This window comes from Malaya genurostris, chromosome 3, assembly GCF_030247185.1.
Source record: "Malaya genurostris strain Urasoe2022 chromosome 3, Malgen_1.1, whole genome shotgun sequence".
NCBI classification, from domain to species: domain Eukaryota; kingdom Metazoa; phylum Arthropoda; class Insecta; order Diptera; family Culicidae; genus Malaya; species Malaya genurostris.
In genome coordinates, this window is record NC_080572.1 from 234,873,869 (window position 1) to 234,890,381 (window position 16,513).

A 16,513-nucleotide genomic window follows, 5' to 3' on the forward strand; every position below is an offset into this window, starting at 1 on the left:
TTAATATATGAGATATAAGAAAGGTGGATGAAAACAGGTTTTTATTATCATTATAACTATTATTAATCACAGCACTTTCTGCTTCTATCGATGATCTTACTTATTGCCGAAAAATTCCGAATACATCACCACTATTGATCCATTTTTATTTTTATTCAAATGATATTTTTATTCAGGCCTATTTGCGTGGCCGATTGAGCCGATTTTTTAAATATTTTTTTTGTATTGGATCTCGCTATCACCCTTTTTATAGGAGGAGAGAAGCTTTCATCTCCCTCCTGCGAGAATTGAGGGGCACTTTGTTCGTGGGTCGTCTCGTTATCCATTGCCACATCGGTGGTATTGTTGTCAATTTCCGTCTTCTTTTCGAGTTGCTTGGGGTTGGTTTGAAGGAAGCACCGTTGTCCTTTGGTGTGGTTGTCCCCTTGTCCAGTTTATTACATGGCTTACCGTAGTGAACAGCTTTTTGGGCAATATTGACATGTGGCCATCTGATTGTCATAGGTAACAAGTGATTTGCACGGGATTCTTGTAACTTGGCCGAAAGTCACATAAGAAGGTATAGGCCTCTTCAAGCGTATGCGTAACAAACGTACGCTATTTAGAATACCGGTGAAAAAATCTTCCACTTTTCTTTTTCGATTGAAAGAATCTCTCCGTATTGGGACATAGTTTTGAGAATATAAGGATCGATGACGCTTGAGGGAAGATCATGTACACCCACTTCTATAGCACTATCTTCCATTTATACTGAAATGTTGTACTTGATATTTTCATGCTCCACATAGTGCACATTATTTTTGTCTTTAGCGAATTGAATTGCATCCAACTCTTTATAGAACTGGATATAAACAACATTATTTGTCTTATTGCATTGAAGTAAATGCACACGTTTAATGTCAAGATGCATTTGCTCCTTAAGCAAACCTTCAAGTTCTCGTATCGAAGGTCGAATTTTACACTGCCTAAAGTCAACAATAATTGTATTCTTTCGTACCGGCGGCAGCTTTTGTTCGTTTGGTTCACTCATTTCGAGATCGTTCTATTGTTCACTGCACAATACTGTACTTGGTTTCTTCCGTCCCGAACGTAAGCGGTGTTGTTTTATCGACTGACTTGAATGAAATGTGAAAGCGAACTGTATTGAGCCATTTATCTCCACCCTACGCGCATTGAACATTTTTAGAAATGTTCAATTTTTGTTCAACGGCAAATTTATTCATCATGTATGAATATTAACTTTCCAAAAATCCTCTATTCGAGAATTATATCAGATATATTCAATGTGCGAACATTTTTTTCTTAAATATCATCGACAAGAATGTTTGCTAGTGAACTTTGCACAATTGATTGCTTGCTATATGAAATCAGTTTCAGTGAGAAACACTTTCGCAAAAAATCAGTACAATTGAACTTCTCTGCAGTGAGTTTCCTGAACGATGATTTTTTGTCTGAATAAAAACTTGTGGAAAATTTCATTCGCGACTTGAATTACAATTGTATATAATTATTTTGGTTTCATCAAATAAACCAAATAATTTTTTTTTGTGAGACACCCTAGCCGGCGCTGATTCCCTACCGCGCATATATAATCGGAGAAATCATCATTCCGCGATGCTGTTTTGAGGTGAACGACTATCTGTGGCTCGCAAATAAGTATATTACGTTCTGAGTTTGTATGCAGATTCCATGTTTTCTTCGATTCCTTCCACTCTTCCGGACACCGGGGAGCACCGGTTTGTTTTATTTGTTTGTGGGCTTCACATGTCGTGAATGTTAGAATTAGAACGAAGAAAGATAAACAAATCAAAATCTCGCATCGTCACCGTTTTTTTTTTTGGCTTTGACAGGTGCGTGTCGGAAATTCGGAATTCGTATGCGCAAGTGTCAATGACCATTTGCTTGTTTTATTGCTCGTCTCAGATATTTATCAGTTCGTCCGTCGCGGAGTCGTTGATTTTTTTTCGATTGATTCTATTAACACTGTACTGGCAGTCGTAATAAATTAAACTTCAGAATCGCTACTCGTCTGCCAATTGATCAATTTAGTTGGCCTCGTATTTTAAATTTTATTCCGAACACACATAGAAATTTGTATCGTCATTATTGAATCTCGACACGCGTGAACAGGTGAAATACCAACGGAATCGACGCCGAGCACCACTCGATGCGGTAGACGGAGCAGGAGAAACTGTGCGAGGGAGAGGAAATATTCAAATTTTGAAAGCAAACGTGTTTCGAACATTTAATAACAGTGTCTCTGCCGTGCTCGGATTGAATTGGGTTGGTTGGTAAGAAGAAAACCAGCTACCGTGTAGAAATTATGAACTACTTCGTGTACGCCTCAATAACAGTATCGAACACCAGTTGAATCAAACCGAAGCCAACATGCAAAAAAAAACTCGTAGCACTTTGAGGTGCAGCAAAAAACTGGAAGTCGGACGCGAACAGGGAGCTCTGGTGGAGGTGTCGGGTCATATTTCTCAGCAACCCCCCGCCACCAATCGAGTCAAGTTCAAGGCAGTCAATTTTCTACCCTTTCAGTGAACCGTGCTTAGCTAAACGTTCTAAGTCGCTTGAAGTTTTGATTTCCATCACAGACAATCAGATCTGAGATGCTCGCGACGTCATCGGAATTTGAACTGCTACAATGCAACGGTCATTGTACAATCCACTGTCATTGACCGCTTTTGGACGGGACACGTTACGGTGAATACAAACATTTCAATTTTCAGCGGATCGTACGGCAGGATCGTTGGTTTGCAACGGTCTGCGAAAACCAGTCATAAAATTTACACGAAGGAGGCATAAAAGACTGCGAGAGAAATCCATAAAATAAGGCTACGTTGGCAGATAAATAATACGTCGCAGAAATTATGCTTTTATGCGGTGTTTCAGCAGCATTCCGCCTGCGTCCTTGCCCCGAACGTGCTCGATGGAGACACTGTTATAATGCACTTTTAGCAAGAAAAATATGCACTTAACGGCGACGGCGAATGAGTTGCTTGCTTGCGACGAAGATTTCAATAAAGGTAAGTTAATTGCGACCGGTACTGGACCGAGGTTCGAGCGATGCGAACACATTGTAACCGATTGTAGTGTCCTTTTTTGCTTACCATCAATCGGACGAACAGATGAATTGTTGTTCGACGTCTTTTTAGGTCGGAATGATAAATTACATCCAACTGAGTTACTTGCGTATTCACAAAATCTCAAAAATGGCATGGTATTGATTCGTGTTGAAGACACGATCCTTTGTAAAGTCCATATGGTGTTTAACCAAGTCGACACCATTCAAGGCTAGATTCAACGTTTGTATAATTTAATATCTGGAAGTGATGTGATGTGATGATGATGTGAAGTGAAGCCACCATCAGTTCAAGGACTTGCCAGTGGATGCGGGTAGACTTACAGTAGCCCCGATATGACTCATCCATTCACCTTCTTACTGTAGCTGTTACCGAAAAGCGAACAAAAAGGGTTGGGCGGATATGTAAGTAGAGTCACTTACTCGTATTCCGCGGGAATAAAAGATGTTCTTCCAACCATAATATCCGGTGAAAACCAAGTGAAGTGATTGTGACACTTACTATCGATAGCACTTCACGGTGAAAATCAAGTAAAGTGAATGAGGAGAATTTAGAGAAAAAAGTAATTACTTAGATGAGCTTGTGGCTATTACGAACATCACATTAACAAAATTTTGTTTGAAAAATGTTTTTTTTTCGCTACGGTCATTACTTCACTGTGCGTGATACTGGTAATAAGGAAAATCAAGTGAAGTGACATGTAAGTGCAGTGAATGTGAAAGTGGAAGTGAGAACGGTAATAAGGGCCACTATTTTCGGTACTTCTGAAACCGAAAACTGAATATCGACATAATGACATTCGGTTCATTCTACTGAAAAACAAATATGACCTACACATTTTTCGCGATTTTCTGTGACGGTTCGAATTTTGGAAAAAATGTACCGAAAGTTGACTTGGATAAAATTCACTAAATCATTTATAGGACTATCAATACTTTATTTGGTTATATACTATCATGATCTGGAAACTAGATAAATTTACTAACCTATTTAATGAATTGTTAAGTAATGGAAAACATATTTTTAAATTGACATTGTTGCACTAAGCACCTTACATCTGAATTATGGAGTTGGATCCAAATCGAATTTAAAATATTGTTATGGCATTTTAAAACCATTGATTTGAATCCAAGTTTGTAAAAATCGGTTCAGAAATCTCCGAGAAAAGTGAGTGACATTATTTTCACGTATTTGATGCACTGTAATTCCGGAACCGGAAGTCGGAGCCTAATGAAAATCAGGATCTATGTATGGAACCATAAGACCTTTTATTTGAATCTAGATTTGAAAATCGGTTCAGCCAAGAAAACTCCAAGGTAATGTTGGAGTAGTTTACAATCAACGAGATAGATATTGTCTCCAAGCTAATAAATCCTCCGACATCCAACGAAACCGAGCAAAATGCAAGAGATCAGAAGGAAAGTTCGAAATTTCGTTCGAGTTATAGAATGGACTTTATCAACTTATTGAACCACAAATTACTAGTATTTTTGTGCGAACCAATTTACTTTCAGTCAGTCTTTATCATATCAATAAAATTTGATGCTTTTTCGTATAGATTGTCTGTTAGCTTCAACCTTGCATTAGATATAATTCCGCTCGCTTGGAATATAGGTATTGTCTCGAAATTCCACGCCCTGCAGTACCAAACAATTGATGTTGAAACTGACTTTAGAGTTTTTTTGAAGACTATTTGATTGTTTCGCTCCATATAATGAACGTTTTGACTAAATTTATTGTAACTCTAGTTTGATTAAGTGATAAGAAGTAGAATTAAAATATTCAGGTATTTAGGTATGTTTGAAATATTAAGGTATGTCTCAAGATTCCGTTAAGAATTTCAAGTCGAGAATCCTGTTTCCGGTTCAGCCCACTTTTTTGTCCGGTTTAGCCCCGCACAGACAATTCATTTTTGAGACGCAATAATAATTTCATTTTCTATGTAATCAAAAACACTAAATAATCACTGGATTCAGCACGAAATGAATATTTGACAGCACTAAACGGACTGCCCAGAAATCATACATACCCAAAAAAAATGAAATTTAAACAAACTGTACAAAACGTACACCAAACGTACACCTTGACATGAACACGAGTGATGCCAAACTGAATTGATTCAGCATCATCCAGCTAACTGTCGTTTATCTGTCCTGATTTCCGGTTTGGATTACCTTCAACCGGGAACAACGATTCGTTATGTCCAAAATTATTTTATGTTATCAGCGTGTAATTCCAGAGCCCGGAAGTCATATCGGAATTAAATTCGATAGGTTTCTATGGAATCATAAGACCTTACATTTGAACCTAAGCTTGTGAAGATGGATCCATCGGTCTCTAAGAAAATCGATCGATCACTTTTTTATATTGTTGCACATTTTACCCCGTTACTTCGGAACCGGAAGTCGGATGCGGATGGAATTCAATAACATGCTATGAAACTAAAAGACCTTTCATTTGAATCTAACTCTGTGAAAATCGGTCCAAACATCTCCGAGAAAACCGTGTGCATATTTTTGTTACACACATTCACACACAGACATTTTGCGTATTCGACGAACTGAGTCGAATGCTATATCAAAAGTCGGTTTTCACTATGATTTCTTTATGAGAAAAGCAAAAATAACGTTTTTTAGTGGTTTGTGGAAAAAAATTAAATCGCTTTTAAAGAAAATACCATTTAGTTCCACTATACACTTAAGTCTTTTCTAAGGCGGGGGATACGTAACCTCTTAGAATATTAAAACTTTCATCAATTTACTGATAGTACATTTCGAGATATTTAGACATGAAATTTAAAGAACTCAATTTTTTATGAATTTGGCCAATTTAACACAATTTAAGATAGTTGTGTGTTTCATCATGAATCATGTTTCATCATAAACCTACATTTTCCACTGTACGGTGACACTGACAGCGCTAAATGTGATAAATGGGTATACTGTTTTACCAATAGCAATTTTAGTTGTTTGAAATGCACAGGCAGTTTTATACATACATTGTAGGACCATTTTTCACCAAAGGCGCTTTAGTGTCACGGGCTGCTCAATTACATTACTATTACACTGGGAAATTAGTATTTTTGTATGTGTAGACTTGTTGACATGGCGTAATCGTTTAAAAATGTGAGTTCTTTGAATTCCATGTCTAAATATATCCAAAACGACTACTTCTAGCAGGAAGATCACTTTGAGTAAATTTATTGCTTTTTATGTGTGAAATAATATCCTATTGTTGGAATGACTGTCAGAAAATTGAAGCTGAAGAGTCTAAATGCTGTTTCAGCTGTAACTTCTTCACTTTTGTAATTTCACTAACCAAATCATCAACAAATATGTATTTTAAGTTATGGTTAAAAAAAATGTGGACGATTTTTTTTGAAAAAGATGCATGAATGCTGTACAATTTTTCAAATGTGCAGATTTGAACAAATGAATTGATATTTGGAACCAAAAATTCACTCTTCGAACTGAATCACCGATTATTCTTGTCGAGTTTCCAGAAAAATTACTTATGCGATCACAACGAAGAAACGTGTTCGGAGCATTAGCTTGACGATTTATCCACAACAAGTGTAATCTAATTTAGACTAATCTGTGCCGCTTGCCAGCGACAATGACTCCGATTACACTGAACACGATGCGGGTACAGTCTGGAGCCATCAGTTTCTTGAATCCCATCACCACCACCACCACCAGCAACTCATATTACGCATTGCGCAAATCAAAGCATCTTCAAAACCGGCCCGACCGCAAACAGATCTCCTCTGCCTGTAACTACCACGCAACCAACCGCACGTCACGGACTCCATCGAGTGAAAAATAATAACAAATAATCATAAATCAATTGTCAGTACCGTGGGTATAGTGGTTTTCCGGAATTGCACTCATGGTCAAATCTTCCACCGAGGTTGGATCTGAAGCAAAGCAAAAAAATAATTCGAAACCATGAAATTAGGGTCATTAGCGTGTTAGCGCAAGTTGTTTCTGGAACATCATACCCAGCGGAACAATATGGGAAGAAGCACCTGTTTGAATGCTCAAAGCAATTGGTTTCGCTTTCTTCGAAGCTATTTGGCTGTTCAGAAACTCATACCGTCTATCAGAATTTTCAGATATCCAATAATCCTAACAGTCGAAGTGGTTTCTCGCTATTGACGGTACGTGCCTGCTAAGAGCATTCTACTTTGACTCAAGTGGGTGCAAACAAACAAGGAAACTTGAAAATTACTTTATTTGTACAATTGGTGTAGGTTTTCAGCATTGCAGGGCGAGTCTGAGCACCGGTTGCAACGATCGTACCTTCCACGTTGAATCTGCTGATGGATGCTTCCGATGGCGACGCCATATGGGGTGCGTTGAAATCATTAGATGGACCACAAATACGTGCGCGAAGAGGGGTTCATCATCAGCACGTTATCAGTTTGAGAGCAGATCGCCAGCTTCATCTACCACATCCACACACCCCCCAGGGAAAATTAGCCAGTTCTCGTGATCGATGAAGTAAAATGGAACCGAAAAAGGCTTGTGCAATGATACATCTTCGGAACGCGTATCCAAAACTGACAGCGAATTTCAATTAAGGCAATACAACTACAGAGCACAGATTGCATGGTTTTACTGTTTTCCTCTTTAGTTTTCGAAGTGTGACTGTGTTCGCAGCAGAATTAAAGTGCTCTCAAATATCCACGCAGTATATACTTTTATTGAGTTCGGAGCTGTCTGCCTACTTGCTAAGTTTCAAATTACGGAGGAACTCTTGATACTGGAAGTGAGATCCGTGTTGCCTGCTTTTGGCTGAAATAATGAAATACATGAGTAGGGGTCCATTTCGCGAAATGATTCATTTAACTTTTGGTTAAAATTCAACAGTTCAGTAGTTTAGTTCAGGGTCGTTTGCCGAAGAAGTAAATAATATTATTTTCACTGGACGTTTTTTTTTTCTATTTTAAATGACACGACCATTTAACATTCATCATGATCATAAGAAAAAAGGATAATATATTTTCTTATGATCATGATGATGGTTCACTGGCCGTGTCTTCGTTCATTAATTCGTCGTCGCTGATTTACAATTTTTTCGATTGTTTGTATTGCTGTTATCAGTATCAAACGTACCACTTTATATGTTGTACTTGTTCAATGAGATAGAAACAGGTGGAGTAAACACAACCCTTCTATATTAGTAAACTAAATTGTGTTTCAATAAGTCAAGTAACACCCAAAACCACGTGCGTACGTTCAACACACTGTGCGAACTGATTGTCATTGAGTCATATTTATTGTATATGTATGTCGTCCAAAGGCATTGTTTATAAAGTTTCAGCAAGCAATGTAGTCAGCACCCCCTGTTTATACCTCATTGAAAGTTGATAGCTCTTTAGATGGGATCGGAGTAGTAGTGGTAGTAGTAGCTCGGTCGCCCTCAGGTGTAGAAGTTTTACTGTTCGATTTCTCGCAAGGCCTACCGTAGTGAAAGGGACTCAGGCAATTTTGATATGTGACCAATTGATTGTCGTAAGTGCCCAGCGATTTACCTGGTAACAGTGTGTTCTAACCGAAAATCACATGAGAAGGAATAGATTTCGAGTTCGAAGTACTTTTGACTAATGATACGGCTCACAACAAGGAACAGTATAGCATGATTCATACGGTCATTAAATTTTTAGGGAGGCTTATTTTTTCAATAGGAATCACTCTATTGGCTGAGTGTTTTGACAGTCAAAGTTTAAAATTTTTTGATCTTGAAAAATCACCATAAAGGTACATCAAATTTCCATCATCGAAAAATTTTGTTTTTGATGTCAAAAGACTTATAATTGCATGAAACACTGGGATTTAGCCAGGTGACTTTCTTGGACTTGAGATTTTTGACATCCAAAAAAAATTTTAATTCCAAATGTCTTAGAATTGCATGAAATGTTGAGATATGGTGTTATATCGAAAAAAAATCATGCATAAAAAATATCGGAAATCTAGAGTCCCAGAGTGAAGATGTGAAAAAAATATCCGAAATCGAAAAAATTGTTTTTATGCCGAAGGACAGAATTGCATGAATCGTCGAGATTTAGTGTCATCTCTGAATAAACCTTTTTTTTTTAAATCGACTTTCTGGCACTTTTTTTATCTCGAAAAAAATTCATGCAACAACAAACAAATTCGATTTCGGAAATCAAAAAATTCTCAGAGTTGAGATTAAAAAACATTTCAAAACCTTGACTTTTCATGTCATTTCAAGACATTTGACATGAAAAAAAACTGCTATTTCGGAAATTTCATGTAAATCTCCTCCGGCCTCCAATCGTGATTTTTCAAGATCTAAAATTTTTAAACGTTTACCCTTTACCCATTGAGCTCAAATTATGCATAAGGACTTTTTTCGAGGTGCTTAAACTTTTGAGTACTACCGCTTAACGAAATTAGAGATGACCCTAAAATATTGGAACCCTAATATTTTTGGTTAGTGTGCATTCAGAAAGCTGAATTTTGATTTATTTACAACTGATGCGTGGTCATACTGCAGCTATAGAGCTATAAGAATTTTCGATGCTCATAAAAGGCTATTTTAGTGCTTACTGGTTGCCTGGGTGTATTCGGATCGCTGAAGTTTCCTACGTAATATGTTAGAGTATAACAATAGGCTAAAGAATAGTAAGGGTTTATTTAAAATAATTTTCAAGCATCTGTTTTGTAGAGTTTGGCGTTTCTTCAGATAAGAACTTGCGGCTCGCCCCCACACCGATACCAAGTAGTTGAGCTGTGAATGTAATGGATGTAAGCAAAATAAAAATTTAGCAGAGCACGCTGGGGAACAAAGGACTTGACTCTCCAGACCATTTTATTAAAAAAAAACCTTCCTGATCCACCTAGTGGTGTGATAATGCCTGTCTTTTGTTATTTAAACAGTATCTTTCAAATTTCATTAGGAAAAAAATATGACACAAACTAGGGTTGATAATTTCTGACAATAATTCATTCAGATTGATTCGGGTAGTTTGCAAGAGCGGAGTTTAGCGCTTACGTCGCATATCCGATAACATTTTCAAGACCAAAAATATCAACAATGATACATTCCAACGTGATCATTGATAACATTCTGAAAAACTGTGCGAATTGAAAAAAACGCGATCTAGCGGTTACGTAACTTATACGATTATATTACCAGAAGCGACAACAAATTCATCCTCGAATTTGATTCACAACCCATAAGTACGTTTCAAACGATTCTACGCTTGTAGAAATCGGTTAACCCCTCTACGAGAAAATTGAGCGGGGAGAAAAAAAAGTTAGTTTTGACGGTTACGTCATTTATACCATTATATCTTCGGAACCGGAAGTAATAGCGATTTCATTTTCGAACTTTATCAATGACATAGTAGTAGCCTTCAAACGAGTCTAAGCTAGTTGAAATTGTTTTTTTTCTCATAAGGTAGATATATTTATTAAGGCACAATGCGTTAGCTCTATGATGCCAAAGGCATTTTCTAATAATTAGGATTATGTAGTGGCTGGTCTCCCAAGTTTTATTAGTGACGTTGCTTCTCAATGGTAGTGGCCGTATGCCTGTTCGTATGGGTCAAAGACCCGGCCGGTGGCTCGCGTGCTAGTTATCGACAGGAGTGGTCCTCCGTTCTTGGAATCAGTAAGGTGACGTGAAAATGTGTCTAAAATTGTCGCATGCTTCTGTGGATCCGCGGGAAACATCCCCAGGCTACGAAGACCCGGTAGGTGGTCCGCATGTTAGTTATCGACTGGAGCGGCTTTCCGTGGACGATGATGGTGATGTTGCCGAGTAGTATGAAAAAAATAGACAGATAATTGTTGTGGAAAACGGATTGTTGAATAGGGGTATGGGAACGAAATAACTAATAACGACAAATATTTAGTTAGTTGACATCGAGATGGCGAAGAGACTAAGGGAAAGGGGAGCGAAAAGTTAGTAACAGCAAAAAGATCTTGTTAGTATCGATAAAGATGGTAGACAGACGGAGGATTGGGAGAATCGAGCGGATGTTAGTGTCGAACCTATAGGTGAACAGTATTCTTAGTCTCGAAAAGAGTAAGGAAAAATTTCTATGCCAAATTCAACGAATCACACTTGTATATTATTGTGTTTAAGATATTGGTATATGAGAAGCATGTAGGAACTATCCCGACTCGCCAACACATCCCGAACCGGAACCTCAGGCGGTCTACCTCGGACCCTAAGGGATTTCAGAAGCTCCGACCTGGCATCACGATACTCTACGCACGACCACACGACATGCTCGATGTCCTGATAACCGTCGCCCCAGGTGCAGAGATTGCTCTCCACGAACCTAATACGCTGGAGATGTGCGATGAAAGTGTTGTGATTTGACATGAGCCGTGACATAACACGAATGAATCGGCGACTCACGTTCATCCCCCTGAACCAAGGTTTCGTCGATACCCTAGGGATAATGGAGTGTAGCCGTCGTCCCAGTTCGCCATTGCTCCATGAAGTTTGTCAACTTTCGAGAGTTTTCTGACGAGAGATACTGAGAAATTGATTGAAGCATATTGGTCTTTCATAAATATCACCTTTTAATGCGCCCACCTTTGCCAATGAGTCTGCCATTTCATTTCCCGGAATGGAACAATGCGATGGGACCCAGACTAAGGATATTAGTTGAAATTGGTTCCGCCATATCTGAGAAAATTGAGCGGAAAGAAACTTAGTTCGTTTTGTCTATCATGGTTTAATTTTATTTCAGGAAGTGACAGCGAATAAATTTTCGAACTTGGTTCAGCTATCTCCGAGAGACTGACCGGAGAGAAATATCTGTGTAAAGATACACACTCACAGGAATGGCTTGTGCTACTAAGACATTAAAAATCCTTCCAGACTCGGAACATACGACAACTGGCTTGTAAGACCAGCGCCCTACGTAAGTTTTCATAAATAATCAGAAATATGAAAATCTTTCGTTAATAATAGGCTTCCCGTAATAAAATAGTCTCAAAATTTTCGAAAATATTTTTTTAAAAGAATTACTAAATATTGATTAAGCAAATGATATGTTCTCAAAAAATTGTTTTCCATTGGCGACTGACAAATTTTGAACCAATTTTCACACGAATATCTGACATCTGGCAACACCAGACCTCCGCATCTGGATTCCAACGCCAGCGCAAAGTCGCGACTTAATGTGTAGGAAAAGCCGATAATATTGAGACAAATCGCGCTCCTCTGGAGGCTGCTACACAGGCACTTCATTTTCTACGGTTTCCCACTCGAATTGATTCAAACCTCTCCGTTGCACTGCTGTACAGCCAACCAGATGAAACCGCAAAAATATTGGCACACGATTTCATCCTACGCTCTCTCCACCGGTCTGCTGTTTCGAGCTGTTGTTTGAAGAGGTTTCCTCGTTTATTGGGAAGTGCTTTTCCAAACGGCAGACGCCAAGGGTACAAAATTTCGATCGCTTACTAACCCTTGCATCGAAAATTATAGCAATTCGTGGTGCGTTCAAATTGTGCTTCATTACACAAAAAAAATACGCGCTCAATCAATGGCTTCATTCCCCACTCTCATATATTTTGTTTCCACTTCCAGATACCACAACCGACAACGACGGTGATAGCTTCTCTGATGGTGGTAGCGGCATTTGTGATGAGGGAAAACAGAAGCTGCTGCACACAACGAGGGAAGATCCACTTGACGGGCTAACGCAATCGGCGGAAGTAGCAAAGGTATCCAGTGAGGAAGTGGATTTTTCCGAACACGACGCAAATTCCCCACTTCAAACCCAGATCAAACAAATCGGCGGGATTGACGTATCCGACAGAGTTCTGGAATTGGTGAAACACGGTCGAGATCGGAACAATAACAACAACTACAACGACAGTCGGGTCATGATGATGGTGGCCAAGTATGAATCGCAGGGGCGGGGAGCCAAGAGTGGTCCGATAGATGATACTGAAACAAGTGATTACGAAACGCCTAGTGCGAGCTGCAGTAGTCTCGGGAGTGTGCGAAGTAGTTCCACTTTCAGCGATGGCAGTCGGGACGTTATGAGTGTGGATAATTTCGGCGGACAAACTGAAGCAGCAGATGTGGTGGGAACAGGGGAAAGTCACAGAGTGACTGCCGGGGCAGCTACAATTACGATTAACATAATCAATAAGACTGCGGACAATTGTGATACGAGACCGTTGAGAACGAGTCCTGAAATGAAGGCTGTGCAGGTGCAAGTTCCGGAAAGCGTGACGGATGAAGATATCCGACATGCGACGTCAAGTGAGGAAGAGGAAGAATCTACGGAATGTGAATTAGATGAGTTGAAGCGAGATGCTGATCCTGTGCCGATGATTGCCGACACAGCGGAGATGTCCACTGATCAGTCATACGATAATCACCATTTTCAAACTGCTGAGAGTCAAGATTTTTTAGAGTGCGGAAGCGGTTTGGATTCTTCAAATTCATGTTATAATGATAGTTCAGATGATCTAGAAGATGTTTCCGAAATTCGGAGTGTGCGTTCGAACCAGAGTGGTAATGTCAGTCGTAGAATGATTGACGATGTGAATGAACCTATGATCAACATCGTTCAAGAATTAACTCACGATATGCAAATAACCTCAACTGTTATATTGAATAAATCAAAAATCAAAGATCATCGCAAAAAACGTGCTGCGGAAAAGAAACAAAAACAGAAAAAGGAGAAAAAGAAGATGGACAGTTCAATTTTTAGTCGACAAAAAATTATAGACGACAATTTCTGCAATGAAATCCTTGACTCAACCATTCACTTCGATCGATTGTACGGAATCAACCGTAAAACGGCAGTTGAAACTCCAATCGAAGTCCTCAGCGATTCGGCAATACAAGCATCATCGGCTGGAGACGAGTCGTTCGATTCATCGCTGTCCATTGGCAAACTGGAAGGTAAACCACGTTACTCCGGCCGACCGATCGGACGTCTTATGGCGAGACGCATGAAAAAACTAGATAAACCCACATCTAGCAAATCGGAAGGTTTGTCCGATTCTTCGGCTTCGAATTATGCCAACGGTCCGAAAAAACCACCACGAACTTTTGCAGCTTCATCATGCAATAGCTCAAAAATAGGCTGGGTTACTCAAACCGAGGCAAATTCTCAGAAACCAAAGTTAAGAAAACCGAGTTGCCCTGAGTTGAAAGATCTTGATTCGGATCCGGAGTTGTTGGGGTGGAAGTTTAATAGAAAAGACAAAAAGCACGACATTGGATGGACCGTTCCGAAGCAGCAACAGTCAACTGATCCCGCCTCGATCCCGCCACACATTTACAGCATGCTGCACTATTCGGATGACGACAACCGAAAACGTCTGATTAAATCATCCAATTTACGAGCGGCTCCACAGTCGCAGTCATGCTGTCATCATGTCAATCGTCTTGCAGGACCCAAATTGGAAATCGATACGGTTGATGGAGCCGCTGGCGTTGCGCAGCGTAAGTCGTCATCAAATTCGGAATTCGAGCGTTTCGTGGCCGATTCGAAAGTCAAAAGTACTCCTCACAAAAGACGCCAGCACAGGGAAGGAAGACGATCGGAGCTGTTTCTGCAGTCCGAGCGAAGCGAAAGAATACGGAAAAGTCCCGATCGAAGAAGGCGAACCACGGGTGACATTTTGGAACGGGAAAAGAAGACCGAAAATAGGCATTTTTTAGATGATGGAAGACGAAGTGATCACGAACCGGAGGAGGGAAGCTCATCCATCTGTAAGAAATGCAATGAAAAATCGGAGAAAAAATCATTCCGGAAAGCAGCTGTCCGAAGAACCAAATCATTTTTCGAAGCGTCAAAAAAGAAAATACATTTGCAAGCCTTGAAAAAGAAACCGAAGCCAAAGGAACGCTTCGAAACACCGAAGAAATGCGAACTTGGTTCCAATCTGAACAAGGAAAACTCAATTAAAAAGCAACTGCATAAACATTTGGGCTACACTCCAGACCATCTGCGCTGCGGATCTTGTCCGAAACGATCTGGAATGGTACGAAATAATCTTATCGACACTACTAACTCCGCTCCTGCAAGGATTACGTCCGGCAATGATGTTTGCCGTCCCAGATATCCAGCCCGAACAGTGCTTAATTTTTCTGGACCAGAAATGGCATCGGAAGATGGTACGGTAGAAGACTCACGGAAGCAGAAATCTCACGAGATAAAGTTTCTGAAAACCTTGAAGAATCTCAAAATTTCTCCAAAGAAGTTGTTCAAATCGAACGATAATTCGAAAAGTTGTCCATTGGCTGAATCGCCACGACAGTATGGTGACTTCCAATCCTATGACGACTTGAATTTGGATAACATTGCTCAAATGGGTGATTTCTTGAACAATGTTCGTCAAGCGGTAGAGGTCGAACGGCAAAACAATTCCCACGATCTAACGTTCAACAAAATTTATATGGCGAGATATTCAAAGCCTGTCAGCTGCTCCACACCAAGGAATAGACATGTTTCCACTAGCACCGAATTACTTGATCGTGTCGATCAACGTAGAGTTGAAGTTTGCGCAGATTTGCATCAGGAACCGATCTACCAGGAAATCTCCCCGAAAAACAACAAAACAATCATCAACGAGTTCCTCAGTGGAGAATCCAACAATCGACACGTGATGATCAATAATAATCCAAACGTGTTGTATGCCACTGTTAACAAAATCCCTAAAAATCTAATCAAACGGACATCGTTCAGTAACTGTAGTGTCGAACACCAACAAAATCAACCGAATCCAGTTAGCGTGAAGAAGTTGAACGCTGAGCTACCAAGCCCTACACGTTTAAACACATCCACTGACACACAATCAAACTTTAACGGCAGCAAACTGCGACGTTCTTTGTTTCATACTCCTGCATGCGGTGGTGGTCCTAATCGGTCCGGTTCCATGGATGACGACAATGATATCTCGGTTTTGCAGGAAGACAACGACGAGCTTCGACTAGTCAGCGACGGACGGGACTCACGGAAGGCGGAGCCGGTGGTGGACATTGTTGAGGAAATGGTACTGCGAAAGCACGTATCTGCATCTCAGACAGGCACCAGACAAAACAAACACGACAACGGGACAAAGGATGACGTACAGGACGATGACGGGTACAGGGTTTTCAGTAGTGACATTCACCGATCCGACAGTGGAACGATGGAACGTGGTGCCCTGACGTGCGAGGAACAGCTCCAGAAGACGGCTATGAAGGCAGACACGGTCGGAAGAGCTCCGCTAGGATCCATTGATACGTCTGATGAAGAGGTGAGTTGATTTCTTATTATTTAAGAACAAGAAAAAAGCTATAATATAGTAATCCGAAAATAATGGATTACATTTATTGATAGTAAAAACTTGATGTTCGATCCACTTAAACCAAACTTCTGTTGATATTTGAATCAAAACACATTCTTTACTTTGCGGTCATTGTTG

At 39.8% G+C, this 16,513-nt stretch overlaps 1 protein-coding gene across 1 annotated transcript in view; it reads left to right on the forward strand.

Annotated features, from left to right (window-relative positions):
• LOC131439144 (uncharacterized) overlaps window positions 1–16,513 on the forward strand; it is a 52,205-nt gene that overhangs the window by 26,540 nt on the left and 9,152 nt on the right. The window contains exon 3 of the mRNA XM_058609817.1: window positions 12,669–16,345. Within this exon, the coding sequence (XP_058465800.1) occupies window positions 12,669–16,345 (3,677 nt within the window). The remainder of the gene's footprint in view (window positions 1–12,668; window positions 16,346–16,513) is intronic.